Here is a 23875-nt window from a genome sequence, read left to right as displayed (position 1 = left end):
TTCTGTACTCATTGGGTAATGGATAAAGAATATTTTCAAAACATTTGTTCATGAGAACTCTTTATGCTTGTTAGCTTAGTGTTTTTTTTATTCCATGTTCATGTTAGATGATACATACCAGTGCCAATACCAATCTCGTGTGAGTACATGCTGTACTTAACAGAACCATAACAACCATTGGCAGAGATAGCAGATCAGCAATTGGGGAATGCAACTAGACTCTAAAAAGTAAAGGTTCCTGGAGGATCCTTTAGGGGTTCTTACATTTACATTTTAGTCATTTAGCAGACGCTCTTATCCAGAGCGACATACAGTTAGTGAGTGCATACATTTTCTGTTTTAGAAAGATTTTCACAAATATGATAGTGTCATCAGAAAATAATATAAATTTAGATCATACAAGGGACAAACCTTACCTTAAATTGAGAAGATGTTTACATTTTTCAGTTAAGTGCCTGCACCTACTGTCCTTTCAAATTCAAATCCAAATGTTTCAGTTGCGCAGTTAGGTTCCTTCAAGAACCCCCACTAACCAAGGAGGTTCCTCGATGAACCCCACCTCCTATGGGGTTCTTGGAATAACCTTTTGGGTGCAATTTTCAGTGCCAAGAACCCTAAGGTTCTTCAAAGAACTTTGAAGATCTTAGAAGAACCCATCATTTTTTTAGTGTATGTGAAGTCTGACAAATGTGTTTGAAACATGAGAATGTAAATTCCAGACAGTAAGGGGCAACGGAGCTGACATCAGGTGAACAGGATTTCATGACTGATTATTTTATGAGGTAGTGTGGTGAGCAATGCGCACATGTGATGAGAAACCTTGGCAGGGATCTTAAGACTTGTCTTACCTTCCCAAGCTATTGCCTAGGCTTAAACTCAGTGTGTTAACATAGGCCGGGATTCAATCCAAGGTGTCGGGGGAAAGCGCTGTTGACAATGCATCTTTTAAAGGTAATGTTCCTGACATTTACAGAGATCGTATTCACGGTAAAACGCTGCAGATGCCGGCTCAATTGGAAAATAGCAATAAATGTCAAGCACTGTACAACGCGCGTTGGATTGAATCCCAGCCATAGTCTCAAAGTCTCGATACACGCAGACGACTCCCGTTACCCACTCGGTCAAACAAGGACGGTTCTGCTCCACCTGAATAACAGCTGGTGATGCAGCAGACATACACTGGGCCTGGTCTACTCTCATGCCCTCACTTTGCTTTGTTTCACTCAAGCTGCCTGTCTTGTCTGGTCATGCTGTGGTTGGTATGGGGCATAGGGTGTAAATTGTTCTGTGGGCAGATTACCAGCATATGTCTTTCACCCACTATTCATGCTACTTAACTGATTCACAGTTCTGGAATTAGCAGACGGTATTTAGCTCCTGCTTTAAATTATGTTCAGCTTATAAAGGCTTCATAATACCTTCATAAGCACAACATCAACGTGTTACGGATACAGGTATCCTGTATGTGTATTTGTGTTTTTCCTCTCCTTCTGCCCTATTCACAGGTGTCCCTTGTGTTCCTGTTTGGTGGTCGTTGGCGTGTCCCACCTGTCAGTCATCAGTTCATCTGCTGATTACTGAGGTGGACCAATCAGTGGACACTCCTCCTGATTGCACCACCTGTTTCAGTTTTTTCATTACCCAATCACATCACACATCCCCTGGTTTAAAAACCCAGTCATTTGTGTTTCTCAAGGAAACTCTTTTTTTTCATGCTTTCTCACACATTAGGCTACACAGACCTTTTTGATAGACAGACTACCTTCATTCCTTTGTTCCTTCATACACCACATAGTCATAGCCCATACATCTCACTTTGTCCTCTTCCATGTGACTATGTATTACTGTGGTGTCTTGTTTGCTATTGCCTAGTCACTCGTTTTCTGTTTAGTCCCTATTTACCTATGTTGTTTGTTTGTCCTGGGAAAAGGGGATTTTTTGCAAGTCGCCCTTGGGCATACACTACCCGTAGGAAATCTTTGTCTAAAAACACTAGTTAGACCTGAGTGGACCACCCACTGTATGTTTGTATAGTTAGTTGCAAGCTAGCGGTTCTTGTGGCAGGCAGTATCAGATTAGGGGTTTTTGAATTTATTATTTCATTCCTTGGGTCCAGCTCAACCCCTTTTCCCCAAACCATTTACCGTTGTGTAAGCGGCGCTTATGTCATATTTGACATAGTGGGTTATGTCACATTTGACATTGGTGGTTATGTCACACAGTTATGCCACATTTATGAACCCCTTTATAGAGCCTGACATATGGTTATAGATGATTTGTGACATTTATGTAGTGTTTATGAAGGCTTTATGAAGCCTTTATAAGCTGCACATCATTTAAAGCGAGACCGGTGTTTGTATAGTAACAAAAAACAATTGTGTGGTTCCTTTGAATTTATAGATTTGTGGACATGTTTTATTAAAATAAACTATAGGGAATGTATAGGGAATGGCGGTGGGTAATGTTTGACCTTTTAGCTTGAGATATATTAATTTGCGTACAGCTCATCTTGCTGATGACTATTCCCACCAAAGAACACGATAGCTACTATCTCACATGGTGTACAAGTACAAAAACGGAGTGTGAAACAATGCAGGATGATTGACACTTGTGAGACTAGGCACTGGCAGCCAGGATGTCAATTATGGCCATCAAGGAAGGTGTGGTTGGTATTTTAATGCCCATGGCATTAATCGTCATTAAAGTAGATACCTCAGGTTCACAGAGTCATGGGTACAGTCACAAAGACATGAGGCAGAGGGAGCGCAATGTACAGTCTGGATCTTGTGAAGCGCCACCCTGTGACATCATTCTTCCACCTCCAGTGTTTCATTGTCTAATTATGAACTAGGCAGTATATTTAACTGGCAGAAAATGAATGGCGGCAGACTGCGGTATGCTAACCTAATGTTAACTGTTATGCATTTAGCTAACCCTAACCGTTACCTTTAAGCTACCTTTAAGCTACAGCCCTTAGTTGAAACAATAACAAAGTGGTCGCCACGCTTCTGTTTTGGTAAAAAGCTGAGGAATGGGCCTGGAGAAATAAACCAATCTCAAAATCATAGACCGAGCTATGGATGCAAAGACTGACTATCCATTATATCAAAATTACAGTTTTAACCATGTTTTGAGGCAATACAGTGTTTGTTTACATTTACATAGTTTACAAACATTGAAGTAAAACAAGCTTATATTTTAGGTTCTCGTGAGGCAAGTCCAAAAGTTGATGTAGCAACTAAGGACACTAGCTTTAACCCCACTAAAACTATACCTATGCTTAATTTCAGTTTCATGTTTTATTAGTCGTATCTACGGGATGCACATGGTATACATCGTCCAATGAAATGCTTACTTGCAGATTCCTTCTCGACAAAGCAACAATAAAAAATAATCAAAGATAAGAATACGAACATAAAGTAAATGATTCAGTAGAATAGAATAAACATTTGAGCATAAGTATAATACAGGAAGGAACAATTTATAGTCCAATATTTACATGTGTTTTGGGGAAGGGGGGGGGGGGGCAGTGTATAAACGGAGCATTATAATAAGAGTGTCACGAGTGTCAGTGTAATGCGGTGGGTCGAAGTCAGGCGCAGGACACAGAACTCAATGAAAATGTACTTTACTGATAAGTAAAGAAACCAATACAAAATACCTCCACACAGGAAGGAACAAACCCGCTCAACAAACGACACACGAAACGTAAAACAAACACGCACAAAACACAATGGGAGCCACCGGGTTAAATAGGGAAGGAGTAATTACATAATGGGAAACAGGTGTGTGACAATCAGACAACAGGTAGAACATAGAAACGTAGAACATAGATCGGCAGCAGCTATTATTCCGGTGACGACGAACGCCGAAGCCTGCCCGAGCAAGGAGGAGGGGCAGCCTCGGCAGAATCTGTGACAAAGAGTCTGGTAGCAGCAGCTGTGATGTGTGTGTAGCATGAACATATACAGTGCCTTCAAAAAGTATTCATACCCCTTGACTTATTCCATATTTTGTTGTGTTAAAGCCTGATTTCAAAATGAATTCAAAAAACAAAATGTTCACCCATCTACACACAATACATCATAATTTCAAAGTGAAAACATGTTTTAGAAATTTTTGCAACATCTAATTTACATAAGTATTCCCATCCATGAGTGAATACTTTGTAGAAGCACCTTTGGCAGTGATTATAGCTGTGAGTCTTTCTGGGTAAGTCTCTAAGAGCTTTCCACACCTGGATTGTGGTCCTCTGTAGCTCAGCTGGTAGAGCACGGCGCTTGTAACGCCAAGGTAGTGGGTTCGATCCCCGGGACCACCCATGCACAAAAAATGTATGCACGCATGACTGTAAGTCGCTTTGGATAAAAGCGTCTGCTAAATGGCATATTATTATTATTTATTATTATGATTGTGCAACATTTGTCCATTATTCATTTTAGAATTCTTCAAGGTCTGTCAAATTGTTTGTTGATCATTGCTAAAGACAATTTTCAGGTCTTGCCATAGATTTTCAAGTAGATTTAAGTCAAAACTAACTTGGCCACTCAGGAACATTCACTGTCATCTTGGTAAGCAAATGCAGTGTAGATATGGCCTTGTGTTTTAGGTTATTGTCCTGCTAAAAGGTGAATTCATCTCCCAGTGTCTGGTGGAAAGCAGACTGAACCAGGTTTTCCTCTAGGATTTTGCCTGTGCTTAGCTCCATTCCATTTTTTCTTTCATACTGAAAAACTCCCCAGTCCTTAACGATTACAAGCATACCCATAACACGATGCTTCCACCCCCATGCTTGAAAATATGGAGATTAATACTAAGTCATGTGTTGTATTGTATTTTCCCCAAACTTAACACTTTGTATTCAAGAAAAAAAAGTTAATTGATTTGCAGTATTACTTTAGTGCCTTGTTGCAAACAGGATGTGTGTTTTGGAATATTTGTATTCTGTACAGGCTTCTTTCTTTTCACTCTGTCATTTAGATTAGTAATGTGGAGTAACTACAATGTTTTTCATCCATCCTCAGTTTTCTTCTATCACAGCCATTCAACTCTGTAACAGTTTTAAAGTCACCATTGGCCTCATGGTGAAATCCCTGAGCGGTTTCCTTCCTGTCAGGCAACTGAGTTAGGAAGGACGCCTGTATATTTGTAGTGACTGGGTGTATTGATACGCCATCCAAAGTGTTTAATAACTTTACCATGCTCAAAGGGATATTCAATATCTGCTTTTTAAAATGTGTTTTACCCATTTACTAATAGCTGCCCTTTTTGCGAGGCATTGGAAAACCTCCCGGGTCTTTGTGGTTGAATCTGTGTTTGAAATTCACTGCTCAACTAAGGATACTTACAGATAATTGCATGTGTGGGGTACAGAGATGAGGCAGTCATTCAAAAATCATGTTAAACACTATTATTGGACACAGACTGAATCCATGCAACTTATTATGTGACTTAAGAAAACGTTTACTCCTGAACTTATTTAGGCTTGCCAATACAAAGGGATTGAATACTTATTGACCCAATACATTTCAAGTTGTCATTTTTTATGAATTTCTAAAAATGTCTAAAAACGTAATTCCACTTTGACATTATGGGATGAATCCATTTTAAATTCAGGCCGTAACACAATAACATGTAGAAAAATTCAAGGGGTGTGAATACTTTCTGAAGGCACAGTGTGTGTGTGTGCATGTCTGTGTCGATATGTGCATCTGTGCCAAGGTGCGGAGAATTAGAGCAGGTGGTCAGTCCAGTTCAAGTGTTCAGCAGTCTGATGGCTTGTAGATAGAAACGGTCTCTGAGCCTGTTGGTATCAGGCCTCACACTGCGATACCATCTGCCCAACGGTAAGAGAGAGAACAGCTCGTGGCTGGGGTGTGTGGGGTCCTTGATGATGCTGCATGCCTTCCTCAGTCACTGTTTGGAGTAGATGTCCTGAATGGGTGGGAGCACAGCCCCAGTGATATACTGGGCCGTTTTCACCATCCGCTAGATGCCCTTGCGGTCGTGGACGGAGCAATTCCCATACCAGGCCGTGATGCAATCGGTCAGGACACTCTCGATGGTGCATTGATAGTATTTGGAGCGAAACCGGGGCGGCATGCCACATTTTTTCAGCCGTCTTAGGAAGTAGAGATGCTGTTGCGCCCTCTTGACAAGAGTGGTGGTGTTGTTGGTCTATGTCAAGTCCTCTGTGATGTGGATGCAGAGGAACTTAAAACGTGTGACTCTACTGCAGTCCCATTGATGTGGATCGGGGCATGTTCCCTCCTCTGCTTCCTGAAGTCAACAATCAACTCCTTTGTTTTGCTGACATTGAGGGAGAGGTGTTGTCATGAAACCACAATGCTAGTTCACTTACCTCCTCCCTATAGGCTGACTCTGCATTGTTGGTTATCAGGCCTATCAGGTGGTGTCGTCAGTCAACTTTGTGATGGAGTTTGTGTCGTGCAAAGCCACACAGTCGTGGGTGAACAGAGAACAGAGAGTACAGCAAAGGACTGAGGACACAGCCCTGGGGGCCCCCTGCGCTCAGAGTCGGTGTGGAGGAGGTGCTGTTGCCAATCCTCACAGTACCCTTAAAGGGGCAATCAGCAGTTGACTTATACATTAATTATTTATTTTCATGAGCTTAGTTCAACTGTCGTACCCCATTAGTTAAAACTATAATGTTGATATCATGGATGGCCAGTCCTTGCATCCATAGCTCTGTCTATGAATTTGAGAGTTGTTATATTTCCCCATTCCCATTCCTCAGCTTTTACCAAAACAGTGGTGGGGAATAAGCTTTGTTATTGTTTCAACTGCTGATTGCCGCTTTAAATTGCCAATCTGCTTTTGCTACATCATTTTTTGGACTTATAAATGAAATATTGGCAGGAATAACCTTTGTTGTTGTTTCAACTGCTAATTACCCACTTAACCTTAACCCTCATTTCTAAATCTGACTTTATTTCATATGTGTATCAGGGTGAATGTTTAGAATATTGAGGTTATGTGTCTTTACTGAAAGGATAAGAGATTTAAAAGGGATAAAGTTGTCATAACAATGTTCAACATTTTGTTTCCTCCCTTGCAACTCAAGAAAGGTTACCTTCTTAGTCATCTATGTTGTTGCTCGTCATATTTGAGGAGAGAGACTTCCAAACATATTTTTTGGGTTTATTATGATACATTCTTCCCTAAAAATAACAATCCACATAAGTTACTTCCAAATATGTTTTCAGAAAAATATTCCATATGTCACACAAGTCTTCCTTGTCTGTAGAGTACCAGGATGTACCTCGGGCAAGGTGGTATGAATGGAATGGACTCCTGTGGTCTCAATTCTGATCTGCAACACTATTTCCTCAAGCCCCGTTTGCTCCTGGTCCCCTTGGTACTGAGAAGAGAGACAAGGTTAGCACTGTTATATCAACCAGGCCACCCACCAGCCAAGAAGACAATAAGTTGTTTTTTACAACCAAATCTCTATTTTTGATGTAAATGGCATGTTATAGAAATTATTGCAACCAATAGAATGTTATGTATATGGGTGATACAACCATCCCAGCTCTGCAGATTTTGCTGCGAAGAGACAATCATTTGATCACTTGTTTTGGTACTGCCCATTTGTATATAGCATGTTTTTGGTCGCAGGTTCAGGAATGGCTGAAGAATTGCAACATTTACCTGGAGCTAACTGCAAATAGCACTGCTGGGTGACTTGAAAATCCATAGTCAATTGATCAATAATATAATACTTTTAGTAAAATATTAATCTTTAATTTACAATCTGTAGAAACTATGAGAATAGAAAGGTTCAGAACTTTTGTGAAACATTACAGTACAGTTGAAAAATATGGCAATTAGAAAATAAAACTGGATGGTTTTCAGAGATCGATAGGAGGGGTTGAGGGTAGCTGAAGGGTGGGACTAAAAACAAATAAAAAAGATAACTAATGCAAAATATACCGTGTCATAAAATGTATATAGTATATAGGCCCTGTGTAGCTCAGTTGGTAGAGCATGGCGCTTGCAACGCCAGGGTTGTGGGTTCGGTTCCCACGGGGGGGCAGTATGAAAAATGTATGCACTCACTAACTGTAAGTTGCTCTGGATAAGAGCGTCTGCTAAATGACTAAAATCTAAAATGTAAAATGTAATGTAAATATGTCTCCAAGTGAATTCACACTCAAGCCACATAATTACATTGCTTGAGAGGTTGGCACTGCAAGGTATGAGTGCGAAACCCAGTACAATACCAATAGGTAAACCCAATAGGGAAACAAAGAATTCAGAAAACAAACAATCTTACCAAGTGTTTTGGCTTTATTGTCCTAAGGCAATTGGTTTACCCTTCTCAGATATACTGCTATACTATACAAACATGGGTACTGTATCGTATAGTAGTAAGTATGAAGAATCGGCACAACCATGGTGGTCTGATCTCCGAGATGCATGTACCACTGACACGGAACAGCTTACAAGGGGAGACATCACACTTTTCCTATGCATTATCTATGGTACCTGCCATGCCTTCTACTCCTGAATATGTTACCTTCATTCTAACCTTTGAATGAAGCCATGAAGCCATGTTCAGTGTTTGTATGTGAGTAAGCCCCCAGGCATGTGTAGCATGGTGCAGATCATGTCCCCATACCCTGGCAGTGGTTGTTTGAATGTGATGCCCCTTTAGAGAGAAGCCAGTAAAGGCTGCTGAAAGCAATGTGTCATGGGACAGGGATTAAGCAAATTCATAGAGCTTGACTCTTCCACTGAGAATAACTGCATAGTCATTTTATGTTGCTACTCTGGTGAGTGATCTTTTTGCTTTATGCTGACAACCAGCCCATTACACCACATTGCAACATGTACTATGCCACAATGTGTGATTTCAGCATTCGGTTGTTTAAGACAATATTGATAGTATTGATTAACACCCAGATTGAAGTGGGATTAAGTCTGGCAAATTGGTGCAGGTCTGAAACCATTGAAATAGCCATTTAATTTACTTATGATTCCAACAGTGTGGGGCCCGCAGCCTTATGACAGCTGTTTCATGTCCTTAGTACACGTACTGACGTGCTCAGGCTAGTTTACTAGAGCCTGGTAACTAAACTGTCAGATCAGACCCAAATATAGTGCCTTCAGATAACCTACATGAGGTATCTGGAGGTAGGTCTGGCATGTTTAGAATACCAGTGTTACGTCTTCTGTATTTTATTGTGGGGCGTATTACTAGTGGTGACCTCACAGGTAGATGTGGGTCCTTTCAGCTGTTGCGGTTCCATTACATCCCCTGTGTGTGTGTGTGTGTGTGTGTGTTGACGTGCATGCTTGCGTTTGTTGTTTTGGTTGTTCAGGCGCCCCATAGGCTGCTCTCTTCTGAGACCCTTTTCTTTAATTAACACCCAGGCCTTTGTTGTCTGGATCCCGGTGAGCCGGGTGTGCCACAGCGCCAGCCCCTCTCAGCCCCTCTCAGCCCCAGGGTCAGTTTGCAGCTGTTAGGAGAGTCACTTCAAACAACTGGCAACGGGCAGAGGGTGGAGGGGATGGAAAGACAGGAGGGGGAAGAAACTTGATTAGGCTCAAGGTGAGCCTCTACATTGGGACGGCTTATCAGTCTTAGCAGGGTATTATCAACGGCTGCAACACTGCTGGAAGAAAACTAGGCAAATTATCGGGAGTTCAGAAATTATAAATACGATTGAAATTTGGATTCTTGGAATGTGTTGTGTATGTTTAGGAAGCATATAGAAGTGGAGGCTTCTCAGAGGAGGAAGGGGGGTCCATAATATTAAGTGAATTTCAGGAAAATGTAAATAGTGAAACATTAAAAAAGTTATCCTTTAAAGATAAAACTATACTAAATATATTAATGTCACCAAATAACTGATTAAAACACACTGTTTTGCAATGAAGGTCTACAGTAGCCTCAACAGCACCATAGTGTAGCCGGAGGACAGCTATTTTCCGTCCTCTTCTGGGTACATTGACTTTAATACAAAACCTACGAGGCTCATGGTTCTCATTCCCTTCCTGTCACACCCTGATCTGTTTCACCTGTCTTTGTGATTGTCTCCACCCCCCTCCAGGTGTCGCCCATCTTCCCCATTATCCCCAGTGTATTTATACCTGTGTTCTCTGTTTGGCTGTTGCCGGTTCGTTTTGTTTCGTCAAGCCTACCAGCGTTTTCCCCCCTTGTTCCTGTCTTTTCTAATGTTCCTGTTTTCTAGTTTTCCCGGTTTTGACTATTCTGCCTGCCCTGACCCTGAGCCTGCCTGCCGTCCTGTACCCTGTCCCATCACACTGGATTACTGACCTCTGCCTGCCCTTGACCTGTCATTTTGCCTGCCCCCTGTTCTAGTAATAAACTTTTGTTACTTCGACACTGTCTGCATCTGGGTCTTCCCTAAAATGTGATAGTACGAACTGGCCCTGACCGACCCAGCAGACTCAGACCAGCTCCACAATGCTGTCTCCCTGCAAGGAGCCGCCATTGGACGACACGAGGAGTTACTGCAATGTCTAATGGAGGGACTCCATACCCCGGCAGAACGTCATGACCAGGTGTTCGAGACTTTGCTGAAGCAATTCCGCGGATTCCCCATTGGGCAGCGGGTCACACCCGCCTACCCCAGTGTCCTGAGAACCCCACTTACCTCCTCCGGAGCGCTACGCTGGAGATTCTGGAACCTGTCAGGCTTTTCTCTCCCAGTGCTCCCTCATTTTCGAGCTGCAGCCTTCTTCGTTCCCCTCGTACCGCTCAAGGATAGCGTACATCATAACGCTGATGTCCAGGAGGGCACTCGCCTGGGCTACGGCGGTGTGGGAGCAACAGTCCACCGTCTGCCTCAGTCTAGAGGAGTTTGTGGCAGAAGTTCGGAAGGTGTTTGATTCTCCGTTGTCCGGTAGAGAGGCTGCTCGTAAGCTGCTGCAGCTATGTCAATACTCCCGTAGTGTGGCAGACTATGCAGTGTATTTTCGCACGTTGGCGGCTGAGAGTGCCTGGAACCGGGAAGCATTGTTCCTTCACGGATTATCGGAGGTGGTCAAAGATGAGATTGCAGCCCGGGAGCTGCCCATGGACCTTGACTCCCTCATTGACTTGACCATCCGGATCGATGGGCGGCTTCGAGAATGTAAGAGGGAGACGGAATCTGTGCCCTGTCGCTCTCGTTCGCCCTCAATTCCCACCTCGCCTCCGAAGAATCCCGGAGACCCCCGAAGTCTACATGTCCGAGTGAAGCCGACGTCACCCGAGTTCTCTCAGGAATCACCTAGGGCTGCCGACTCGCCTCCTTTGGAGTCCAGACACCTGGGCAGGGCTAGATTGACTCTGGCTGAGCGCTTACGCCGACTCCACAACCAGAGCTGTCTATATTGTGGAGCTACGGGACATTTCATAGCTACCTGCCCATTAAAAAAACAGGCTCATCAAGAAGGGGCGAGTACTCTGGTGGGATTATGCAGAACCTTTCCTCTCCCCTTACTCGCACCCCTTTCCATGCCATCCTGCTGTGGGGTAACCAGTTGAAATCTCTCCGCGTACTCATCGACTCTGGGGCCGACGAGAGTATTTTGGACGCTACCCTGGGGTCCGAGCTGGGCATCCCCACTCAGCCCCTCTCCATTCCCATGGACGTTAGAGCGCTGGACGGGCGCTCTATAGGCCGGGTCACTCACAATACCACTCCCATCAACCTACGAGTGTCAGGGAACCACAGGGAGGCAATCCAATTCATGCTGATTAAGTCTCCTCAGGTTCCTGTGGTATTGGGATTCTCTTGGCTCCAGCAACACAATCCCATCATAGACTGGACTATGGGTGCCATTATGGGCTGGAGCCATTCTGCCACACCTATTGTATGAAGTCAGCGCAGCCTGGCCCGGGACGTCTTCCTGTGGGCTCGGAAGTTGCCCCGGACCTCTCCGCCATTCCCGCGGAGTACCAGGCCCTCCGGGAGGTGTTCAGTAAGGCCCGGGCCACTTCGCTTCCGCCGCACCGACCCTATAACTGCGGGATTTACCTTCTCCCAGGCACCACTCCGCCCCGGGGATGACAGTACTCTCTGTCGGGTCCGGAGACCAAGGCAATGGAGACCTACAGTGGGGGCTGTCCTGTCCCAACGTTCTGCCCTGGACCTCAAGTTACATAATAATAATAATAATATAATATAATATAATAATATAATATAATATAATAATATAATATAATATAATATGCCATTTAGCAGACGCTTTTATCCAAAGCGACTTACAGTCATGCGTGCATACATTTTTGTGTGGTCCCGGGGATCGAACCCACTACCTTGGCGTTACAAGCGCCGTGCTCTACCAGCTGAGCTACAGAGGACCACCCCTGCGTCTTCTTCTCCCATCGCCTCAACACCACAGAGAGGAACTACAATGTGGGGAATCGTGAGCTTCACACGGTTAAGATGGCATTGGAGGAGTTGAGGCACTGGCTGGAGGGGGCGAAACATCCGTTCTTTGTGTGGACCGACCACAAGAACCTGGAATATCTCCACACCGCTAAATGTCTCAATTCCAGGCAAGTTAAGTGGGCCCTGCTCTTCACCTAGTTCAACTTCTCCCTCTCCAACCAACCAGGATCCAAGAACATCAAGCCGGATGCGCTGTCATGCCGCTATAGCCCCGCGGCTACACCCTAGGACCCCGAAACCATCCTTCCCACCTCGTGTCTGGCGACGGCACTCAGCTGGGGAATAGGGAAGCAGGTCCATGAGGCGCAATGTTCCCAGCCGAACCCCGGGGGCGGCCTAGATAACCAGATGTTTGTATCCTGACCCTGTCCGCTCCTCGGTCCTGGAGTGGGCCCACTCCTTCAGGCTTGCCTGCCACTGTGCTCGTGTCAGACCCTGGCCTTTGTGCGACAACACTTTTGGTGACCTACCATGGTCCCGGATGTCTCCGCGTTCGTTGCCGCCTGCACGGTCTGTGCATAGAACAAGACTCCTGAGTGGCGCAGTGGTCTAAGGCACTGCATCGCAGTGCAAACTGTGCCACTAGAGATCCTGGTTCGAATCCAGGCTCTGTCGCAGCCGGCCGCGACCGGGAGACCCATGGGGCGGCGCACAATTGGCCCAGCGTCGTCCAGGGTAGGGTAGGGGAGGGAATGGCCGGCAGGGATGTAGCTCAGTTGATAGAGCATGGCGTTTGCAACGCCAGGGTTGTGGGTTTGATTCCCACGGGGGCCAGTATAAAATAAATAAATAAATGTGTTCACTAACTGTAAGTCGCTCTGGATAAGAGCGTCTGCTAAATGACAAAAAATAAAATAAAAAATAAATAAAAAAATTCCGGCTGGTCTTCTTCAACCACTGCCTGTCCCTCAACGTCCCTGGTCTCACATACTCCGTCTGATGGCAACACCAGCATCCGGTTTTCCAAAGCCACCCACTTCATTCCTCTTCTGGATCCATCTTCCGCGTCCCAGTTCTGGAAGGCATTCTGCACGCTCATTAGGTTGTCAGGCAGCCTGTCCTCCGGGTTCCACCCCCAGTCCAACGGCCAGTCGGAGCGAGCAAACCAAGACTTGGAAACAACTCTTCGCTGCCTGGTCTCCGCAAACCCCACCACCTGGAGCCAGCAACTAGTGTGGATCGAATACGCCTGCAACATCCTTCCTTGCTCTGCCACAGGTCTCTCGCCCTTTGAGTGTTCCCTGGGCTATCAGCCTCCGCTCTTCTCTGAGCAAGAGGAAGAGATCGGCATACCTTAGCCCAGATGTTTATCCGCCGCTGTCGTCGTCCCTGGAAGAGAGCCCAGTCTGCCCTTCTCAAGACAACCTCCAGGTATCGACAACAAGCGGACCGCCACCAGTCCCCGGCTCCCCGGTATCATCTCGGGCAGAAGGTATGGCTGTCCACCCGGGATCTGCCCCTCTGGGTGGAGTCCTGCAAACTTTCCCCCAGTTTATCGGCCATTTCCCCATCTGCTGTTCGTCTTCTGTTGCCCCGTACCCTCCGTATACATCCTACTTCATGTGTCTAAAATCAAACCCATGTCTCTCAGCCATTTGTCTCCTGTTTCTAGGCCCACCCCTCTACCCCGTCTCATCGAAGTCCAACCGGCGTACATGGTGAGGCGTCTCCTGAACATTTGACCTCGGGGCAGGGGATTCCAGTACCTGTTTGACTGGGATGGTTATGGCCCGGAGGAGAGGTGCTGGGTCCCCGCTAGGGCACCCCGGTCAACCAGGTATGCGCCCAGGTAGGACGCCAGATGGCGCCCCTAGAGGGGGGGTACTGTCACACCCTGATCTGTTTCACCTGTCTTTGTGTTTGTCTCCACCCCTATCCAGGTGTTGCACATCTTCTCCATTATCCCCAGTGTATTTATACCTGTGTTCTCTGTTTGGCTGTTGCCGGTTCGTTTTGTTCGTCAAGCCTACCATTGTTTTTCCCCTTGCTCCTTTCTTTTCTAAAGTTCCTGTTTTCCCGGTTTTGACCATTCTGCCTGCCCTGACCCTGAGCCTGCCTGCCGTCCTGTACCTTGTCCCACCACGCTGGATTACTGACCTCTGCCTGCCCTGACCCTGAGACTGCTTGCCGTCCTGTACCTTGTCCCACCACGCTGGATTACTGACCTCTGCCTGCCCTGACCCTGAGACTGCTTGCCGTCCTGTACCTTGTCCCACCACGCTGGATTACTGACCTCTGCCTGCCCTGACCCTGAGCCTGCCTGCCGTCCTGTACCTTGTCCCACCACGCTGGATTACTGACCTCTGCCTGCCCTGACCCTGAGCCTGCCGTCCTGTACCTTGTCCCACCACGCTGGATTACTGACCTCTGCCTGCCCTGACCCTGAGCCTGCCTGCCGTCCTGTACCTTGTCCCACCACGCTGGATTACTGACCTCTGCCTGCCCTGACCCTGAGACTGCCTGCCGTCCTGTACCTTGTCCCACCACGCTGGATTACTGACCTCTGCCTGCCCCTGACCCTGAGACTGCTTGCCGTCCTGTACCTTGTCCCACCACGCTGGATTACTGACCTCTGCCTGCCCTGACCCTGAGCCTGCCTGCCGTCCTGTACCTTGTCCCACCACGCTGGATTACTGACCTCTGCCTGCCCTGACCCTGAGCCTGCCGTCCTGTACCTTGTCCCACCACGCTGGATTACTGACCTCTGCCTGCCCTGACCCTGAGCCTGCCGTCCTGTACCTTGTCCCACCACGCTGGATTACTGACCTCTGCCTGCCCTGACCCTGAGCCTGCCGTCCTGTACCTTGTCCCACCACGCTGGATTACTGACCTCTGCCTGCCCTGACCCTGAGCCTGCCGTCCTGTACCTTGTCCCACCACGCTGGATTACTGACCTCTGCCTGCCCTGACCCTGAGCCTGCCGTCCTGTACCTTGTCCCACCACGCTGGATTACTGACCTCTGCCTGCCCTGACCCTGAGACTGCTTGCCATACTGTACCTTTTGACTCTGATCTGGATTACTAACCTCTGCCTGCCCTTGATCTATCGTTTTGCCTGCCCCCTGTTCTAGTAATAAACTTTTGTTACTTCAACACTGTCTGCATCTGGGTTTTCCCTAAAACGTGATAATTCCATAGACTTACACAGTAATTATGACGACTTCCGGAGGATGTCCTCCAACCTATGAGAGCTCTTGCAGTATGAACTGACATGTTGTCCATCTAATCAAAGGATCAGAGAATGAATATAGTGCTGAAAGCATAAGCTACAGCTGGCTAACACTGCAGTGAATAAAGTGTGGTGAGTAGTTGACTCAAAGAGCGAGAAAGACAATAGTTGAAAAGTTTTGAACAAATTAATTTCTAAAAAATTAAGGAGAAGCAGTTTTCCTTTCACTTACTTATAATGCAGCTAATTTAGCATACTCAACAACCTGACTCAAACAGAGAGGAATGCTATTCATGACAGCTAGCTGGCTAAGGCTATCCAATACTGCAACTCTTCCAAGTCAAGGTAAGTTTCAGTTTTATACATTTATTTCCCCGGGGCCCTCCAGTGTAATTGCTAAACTGCTTGCTGTACACTGTAAAATGGAACGAAATGGGGAGAGGACCTACCTTTGTCCAATAGAAACTCTTGTTTTAGTTTTCCATTTTGTAACTGTTCAGATGTATCATTACTCCCCAGATCAGCTAGATGCAGGCAAGACTGTGCGGTATTGAATGTGTCACTATCTGTCACCTTGAAGACCCCAATTTGTCTTTTGACCTCCGTTATTCATTCATTTGTAGGGTAGGTTGTAGCAACCTCATGATCGGCATAGGGCAAATTGAAGTATCATGTAGTAGCCTAAACCTATCAATGTTACATTGAGCTGGGTGAATGGAATATGAATGACAGTCATCCAATATGCTATAATAGAAATAAGGCCATGCTCCTCCCTAACTTTGAATGACACCGACCGCCACTGGTATCTAGGTCATGTCTTTTGTACTTACACTTTCTGATGATCGCTGACTCGATTCCTGAGTACGGTGACCTATATAAATTAGAGTTTTGACAGTAAATACAATCATCTACACACACCACATGTTAATGTTTTTAAATGCATGTACATTTGAACGTTTTTAATTAACATATGTCTTTATATTTCTCTTGGATCACAGCCAATTGACTTTTCTATGCCTCCCTGTCAAGTCCATTGAGATATAGTTTCCAGATCTTGGGTGAACTCTAGTTATAAAGAGGGTGAGGTTTTGTGGTATTGTGTACAGCGCCTTCCAAAAGTATTCATCCCCCTTGGGGTTTTTCCTATTTTGTTGCATTACAACCTGTAATTGCACCCTCAAGTTTTCTGTATTTTTTTGGTCTTATTTCTTGTTTGTTTCACAAGAAAAAATATTTTGCATCTTCAAAGTGGTAGGCATGATGTGTAAATGAAATGATTTAACCCCCCCCAAAAAAACAATTTTAATTCCAAGTTTTAAGGCAACAAAATAGGAAAAATGCCAAGGGGGGTGAATACTTTTGCATGCCACTGTATGTGTTCATTTATGCAAAAGCAGTATATAAATCTCTACTCATGTCACTTTATCGTACAGGAGGTGTTAGCAAGGCTGTTGTTTATAAAAAAAAAGGCTGTTGTTTATACTTTCACTTTCATGTGAATCATATGCACATATCATTTTTCTTTTTTTTAGTTTGATACTATAGCCTAGTCTAGAATAAAAAGAAATTGGCATAATCTTACATCATATTTCTGTCGCGAGCATTGGTACTGGAGATCAAATTTCTCTGCCTCAAGTTGATGTATCCACTTCCACAGTTCAGTAGCCTTCTCTCTATTTGAGGGAGACAGTGGAAATAATAGAACATAGGGGAAATGAGGACAAACCTATAATGCTGCTCAGTGGGTAACTGAATATCTGTAGCATAATGAGAGAGTAGTCCTTCATCTGGTTAGGGTGAGATTGTAACATAATTCATTATCATATTGTACATTATCACTACATGCCAGTGTAAAGTTCTTCTCAACCTTACCTTAGTTTGTCCTCTTTGAGATGGTCAATATTCAGCTCCTTATGCCGTTCACTTAAGATCGCTCTCTTCTTCTCTCGCTCTGTTTTCTTTCTTGGCCCACCTTTCTTTTCTGTCTGTAGTTACAGTATAACAAGATGTACAGACATTAGCTATACGTTTCACACTGGTAACAATTCAGAAAGACTGGTGCTGTAAGGGTGTTTTAGGATGATTTCTGTCACCTTGTACCCGCTGAACTGCAAGTTGGTGAGGACCTTTTTCTTCTTGGCGTCATCATCTGCTTTCTTCTTAAATTCCTCTTCCTCCTTCCTTGCCTTTTCCTCCTGGAGATGAGAGAAAAATACAACATTACCACAGTTGTTCTACTTTCTACTAATGTACAGTGTTCCATGCCGTCCACTGCCATTCCTTGTGTTGCTCGGGGGATACTCACGTTTATTCTGTTTTGACGCTCCTTTTCTTTCTCCGTTCGGATCCTCACCTGCTCTGCTCTCTCAGACCTGCGTTTATCCTGAGAACCAGAGGCACAGAGGGGATAGTATTAGATTAGTTATAACCCCATCGCACATATATCCCTATTTATGTACCCATGTATCATATCCAAAAGTATTTGACTAGAACTGTATGTGAAGCAACGACAGAGCAAGCAGTAGGCTATCTGAACAAAGAATGATGTAACCGTAGGCTATCTGAACACAGAATTAAGTAACAGTAGGCTATCTGAACAAAGAATGATGTAACAGTAGGCTATCTGAACACAGAATGATGTAACAGTAGGCTATCTGAACATAGCCTACTGTTACATCAATCTATGTTCAGATAGCCTACTGTTACATCAATCTATCTGAACATAGAATGATGTAACAGTATCTCACAATACGATCAGTGAGGTTGATGAGCTCCTCTTCTTCCTTCTTGCGACTCTCAAAATGGGCCTCGATAAGCGTCTGCAGCTCAGTCAGGTCCTTCTCCATACGCTTGCGGTGGATATCCTACAGGCAGGACAGGTTCAAGGGTGAGAGGTCAGAGGTCAGAGGACAGGGTGAGAGGTCATGCAGGGAGGACATGGTTAGTTATTTGAGGTAGAAGTTGCACTTAACCACAGATCTAGGATCAGATAACCCCTACAACCCCATCCTCATATAATTAGGTGATGAAAAAAGATGTCTCTGTTTCAGTGGTTAGGTGCAACTTGATCCTACTCCAGGTCAGTATACAGTGCATTCGGAAATTATTCAGACCCCTTGACTTTTTCCACATTTTGTTACGTTACAGCCTTATTCTAAAATTGATTGAATTATTTATTTTTCTCATCAATCTACACACAATACCCCATAATGACAAAGCGAAAATAGGTATTTTGAAGTGTTAGTAAAAAAACACACAAAAAAACAACGTATTTACATAAATATTAAGACCCTTTGCTATGAGACTCGAAATTGAGCTCAGGTGCATCCTGTTTCCATTGATCATCCTTGAGATGTTTCTACAACTCGATTGGAGTCCATCTGCGGTAAAATCAATTGATTGGACATGATTTGGAAAGGCACACACCTGTCTATATAAGGTCCCACAGTTGACAGTGCATGTCAGAGCAAAAACCAAGCCATGAGGTCGAAGGAATTGTCCGTAGAGCTCCGAGACAAGATTGTGTCGAAGCACTGATCTGGGGAAGGGTACCAAAACATTTCTGCAGCATTGAAGGTCCCCAAGAACACAGTGCCCTCCACCATTCTTAAATGGCAGAAGTTTGGAACCACCAATACTCTTCCTAGAGCTGGCCGCCCGGCCAAACTGAGCAATCGGGGGAGAAGGGCCTTGTTTAGGGAGGTGACCAAGAACCCGATGGTCACTCTGACAGAGCGCCAGAGTTCCTCTGTGGAGATTTGAGAACCTTCCAGAAGAACAACCATCTCTGCAGCACTCCACCAATCAGTTATTTATGGTAGAGTGGCCAGACGGTAGCCATTCCTCAGTAAAAGGCAGATGACAGCCCGCTTGGAGTTTGCCAAAAGGCACCTAAAGACTCTCAGACCATGAGAAACAAGATTCTTCAGTCTGATGAAACCAAGATTGAACTCTTTGGCCTGAATGCCAAACATCACGTCTGGAGGAAACCTGTTACCATCCCTACGGTGAAGCATGGTAGTGGCAGCATCATGCTGTGAGGGTGTTTTTCAGCAGCAGGGACAGGGAGAATAGTCTGGATTGAGGGAGCAAAGTACAGAGAGATCCTTGATGAAAACCTCATCCAGAGCGCTCAGGACCTCAGACTGGGGCGAAGGTTCACCTTCCAACAGGACAACAAACCTAAGCACACAGCCAAGACAATGCAGGAGTGGCTACAGGACAAGTCTCTGAATGTCCTTGAGTGGCCCAGCCAGAGCCCAGACTTGAACACGATCGAACATCTCTGGAGAGACCTGAATATAGCTGTACAGTGACGCTCCCCATCCAACCTGACAGAGCTTGAGAGGATCTGCAGAGAAAAATGGGAGAAACTCCCCACATACAGGTGTGCCAAGCTTGTAGCATCATACCCAATATTTGTTTTTCTAAAAACCAGTTTTTGCTTTTTCATTATGGGGTATTGTGTGTAGACTGATGAGGGAAAAAAACGATTTAATCAATTTTAGAATAAGGCTGTAATGTCACAAAATGTGGAAAAAGTGAAGGGGTCTGAATACTTTCCGAATGCACTGTAGGTCCTTATATTCAGAATACTTGTGCAGATACAGTGAGGCAAACTGACATCAAAGTCCACTTTCTCTCCATCTGGGATTTTGGGAGGTACCAGGCCGGGCATGAAGGCTGGTCTGAGGAGGATACAAAACACAACAGTTTTCTCTTGGATGTGAAATATTTCCTAAACTGAGTTCAGATTATCCATATTAATTTTGATATAGCATACTTACTTTGGTTTAGGTTTTGCCCAACCTTGTTCCCGAATGGGAAAAGGGAGAATTCAGTTAATGACACAATTAAATGTACTTGACAGAACATTGAAAAACGGGTCAATATTTGTTTAACTTTCACACACAAATTACCCCCCCTTTCATAACCTGGTTTGATTGGTAAGCCTTTACCTACCTCCTTCCTCCTGCTCCTCTTCGGCGTCTGGTAAAAGAAGCCAGAGTCAATACAATGTCAACTATGACAGACGTGAAAAGGTGCCGAGAGGAGCGACTGAAATAGAGCCATGATTAGACCCATGGAAACCCAAGGAGACAGCGGTGCTAAACCAGATTAGAAAAAGGTCTGTGACCTGCTTGATCCATTTAACTTGAACTCAGGTATCCAGAGCCATGGAGAGCTTGAACCCTACTATCCTGTTCCAGCTTGAGAATATACAGAATTGCATTTCACTGAAACAGCCATGCTGTCATGATCAATACACACAGCTGCCAAATGTGTGTGTGTGTGTGTGTATACGGTATGTATAGTTGTTACTGTCAGTGTTATTAGGCTAGCTAGCGTGCATGCACGAGCACAAGCAGTACAACCTTCTACCTCCTCCTCCTCCTCAGCAGCCTCCACCTCCTCCTCCACCTCCTCCTTCACCTCCTCTTCCACTTCGTCTGTTGCAAAGCCAGCGCATATTGTGAGAGCAGAGCAGTCATTCTCAAGCCAAGACACGGGCATACATAGTAGGAATATAAGCAATGGACTAACTAGAAAAGCTATGTAGTAATTTAAGACAGCATTCTATTTTTCTTTTACTCAATGGGATCAAAGTAATTATTTCTGCCAGTTTGTCAACCCTTTTTCTCACACTGTGAATTGACTGAGTGTAACAGACTTTTATTCTCTCATAGGATTGGTGTCCTCGATGTGAGCAGCACTCCAGGTAGAGTGATACAGCTCTCTAAAGCTCTCTCATTGTTGCAGTCAGTGCATTTCATGCCTGAATATCAAAGGTCACCATTAATTCCTCAGTCAGAGTGCCAGTGACAGCACAGCGGTTGGTAACACTAACTCTGTTGCTCCGCTTAGTGGGAAACATGAACCACATCACCAGGAGTGCTATCTTGGCACAACAAACCAAGAGTGGCATTGTGCATCTTTCCCCTAGGGTCCTCTATTCTGGACTACCGGACCCACATAGCACTATAACACCAACTCTAAACTCTCTAACTCCACGTGGGGATGAGACGTGCTGGTTGAAATCAGGGACAGCCGAAGCCCAACAGCATGGCCACAAGATGGGACAGAAATAGAGATAGGGCCCATGTGTCATCGGTGATGGGTACCCAGGCACCAGCATACCTTTCAAGTCAAATAAATAAAATAAAATAAATCCCCAGGGAACATCCTTAGGAGGGAGACAGAGGCAGGGGAGGGAAGTGGGGTTAGGATGGTCAACCTGAGGGCCAAATACAAAAGTTGTCTGTGTGGCGCAGAAGCTTATACCACAGCAGAAGCTACAGTCCCATGCCTAAAATATGCACTCTAGTGGAGATGCCAGGGGCTTAGTGGATTCCGCCTTTTTGGTGACTCTAGCTGTAGAGGAAGCTGTGGTGTGTAAAAAGGGTAACAAAGTGGCAGAACTAATAATTGCTTCATTGTTTTAATCAGACAATTCAATAATGTCATTATGAATGCAATATAATAGTATTACATTATTGGGTTTTTATAGTAAATAGCCTACTAAATTCACTGGTTCTGTAAGATATTGTTTGTAATACACACCTAAAATATCCTCCTCTCCTTCTGACAACATGCACAGAGAAGGAAGATCATTAGGTACAGTACCAGCATGTGAAAGCAGTACATGAACACAACAGCAGCATGGACAACTATGTAAACAAACAATAATACATATTATAAATCAGTATAAAGTATACTTTACACTATACTGTATTTAGACACTCACATCAGCAATTAGTTATGCCTAGATTATTCTTAAACGTTCTGTATAAATCATATACTGTGTATTGGCAATGGATGAAATAAAGTTCTAAACAGTTTTCACCATCCCCCATGATGAAACTTTGACATACCTATAGCTGCACCTGAGCCCTTACTGCATGAAGTATGTCTCAGGGCAGGTAGCTTAGTGGTTAAGAGCGTTGTGCCAGTAACCGAAAGGTCGCTGGTTCTAATCCCCGAGCCAACTAGGTGAAAAATCTGTCAATGTGCCCTTGAGGAAGGCACTTAACCCTAATTGCTCCTGTAAGTCGCTCTGGATAAGAGCGTCTGCTAAATGACTAAAATGTAAATGTTAATTCACAGTAGGTTTATGAGCATTTAGTTATGTTGTTTTTCCCCAAGACAATATTTGAATTGGTGCAATGACTTACGTTCTTGCTCCCTGAAAGAATAACACATACAAATAATTGTGTTATGATCCTATTCCATTATGGAATCATTCACAATCATTGATCTACAAACAAAACAATCGGTAGACAGAATTCAGATGATTCAATTGATGAACTGGTCATTTACTTACTCATTTTCAACCTCTTCTGTGTCTGACATCTTTAGAATTTACCTGTGTAAATGTGTGTGGAGTACCATAGAAAAATCAACAGCAAATATTCCCTGTTATCCATAGAATGTATAGTATTTCATATTATTTAACATAATATACCACATATAAGCAATAGAGACAAAGAGTTACATTGTTTCCCCATAGAAACGTATTCTGTATGTAAACACACAACATGCAGACTTACCCAGAGGGGTGCAGTGTCGCCTTGAGATGGGGAGACAATGTGGGATTGTATTGTATACCAGTCTCTGTTTGAGCCATACGCTTTTAAACCCGGTTGAGGATCACATGGCCCTCTCTGGCTGTGTCTACAATGGGTGGGCAGATACCCGCTAACAGATGGTAGCCAGCATCACATACAATGAGTAAACAAGTGTTCTCCGTGGGCTTCACTTCAGTCTATTTTTACATAGAGAAGCTGACTGGTACTGGACAACCCTAGATACTCCCAAATAGGGATGAATCTCAGGTTTGGCAGGGAAAGGGAAGGATTAAGTGTATGCCCCCCTACATGCACGAATGTACAAAAGCATGCACACCCTCCCACACAAATGTATGCTTACCATGTTATGTTGACCTCTAAGTTCACGTTGCCCACACACACACACAGAACAGCATTTGAACAGGAACATCTTAACATCTTACCCCAGAGCAAAGTCTGACATCACTTTACAAATATGTGTCAACATTAGGCTATCTCTGACCACGGACCTGAGTTACTGCAGGGCCACTTCCTGGTTAGGTCACCAGATACACTATTAGGTGCTATGTACAGTGAGGGAAAACATTTATTTGATCCCATGCTGATTTTGTACGTTTACCCACTGACAAAGACATGATCAGTCTATAATTTTAATTGTAGGTTTATTTGAACAGTGAGAGACAGAATAACAATAAAATAATCCAGAAAAACGC

General features: G+C 44.5%; 1 protein-coding gene across 1 annotated transcript; it reads right to left on the bottom strand.

The window, feature by feature from the left end:
• Positions 1–7147: 7147 nt before the first annotated feature.
• Positions 7148–23412, bottom strand: tnnt2b (troponin T type 2b (cardiac)). The gene is made up of 13 exons (XM_041892692.2): positions 23145–23412; positions 22919–22960; positions 22770–22780; positions 20560–20586; positions 20385–20406; positions 20222–20285; positions 18345–18461; positions 17903–17980; positions 17691–17792; positions 17470–17582; positions 17180–17270; positions 16428–16468; positions 7148–7381 (listed from the first exon to the last, which is right to left on the bottom strand). Exons 2-13 carry the CDS (start codon positions 22945–22947, stop codon positions 7342–7344), a joined length of 735 nt encoding a protein of 244 aa, XP_041748626.1. The 5' UTR covers positions 22948–22960; positions 23145–23412; the 3' UTR covers positions 7148–7341.
• Between the last annotated feature and the right edge of the window lie 463 nt (positions 23413–23875).

The sequence above is a fragment of the Coregonus clupeaformis genome, chromosome 12 (assembly GCF_020615455.1).
Source record: "Coregonus clupeaformis isolate EN_2021a chromosome 12, ASM2061545v1, whole genome shotgun sequence".
Classification (NCBI taxonomy): Eukaryota; Metazoa; Chordata; class Actinopteri; order Salmoniformes; family Salmonidae; genus Coregonus; species Coregonus clupeaformis.
Note: the sequence above shows the minus strand (reverse complement) of the source record. Positions and strands in the feature narration are given on the sequence as shown.

Bases quoted from the DNA above. Each gene is read 5' to 3' on its own strand.
- tnnt2b (XM_041892692.2), bottom strand. From the start codon at position 22,947: ATGTCAGACACAGAAGAGGTTGAAAATGA. The intron at 18,462-20,221 runs GTCAGTTTGCCT...TCCTGCCTGTAG, and splicing joins GAGAGAAAGTGGACTTTGAT to GATATCCACCGCAAGCGTAT. The intron at 17,271-17,469 runs GTAAGGTTGAGA...TCCCTCAAATAG, and splicing joins CTCAAAGAGGACAAACTAAG to AGAGAAGGCTACTGAACTGT.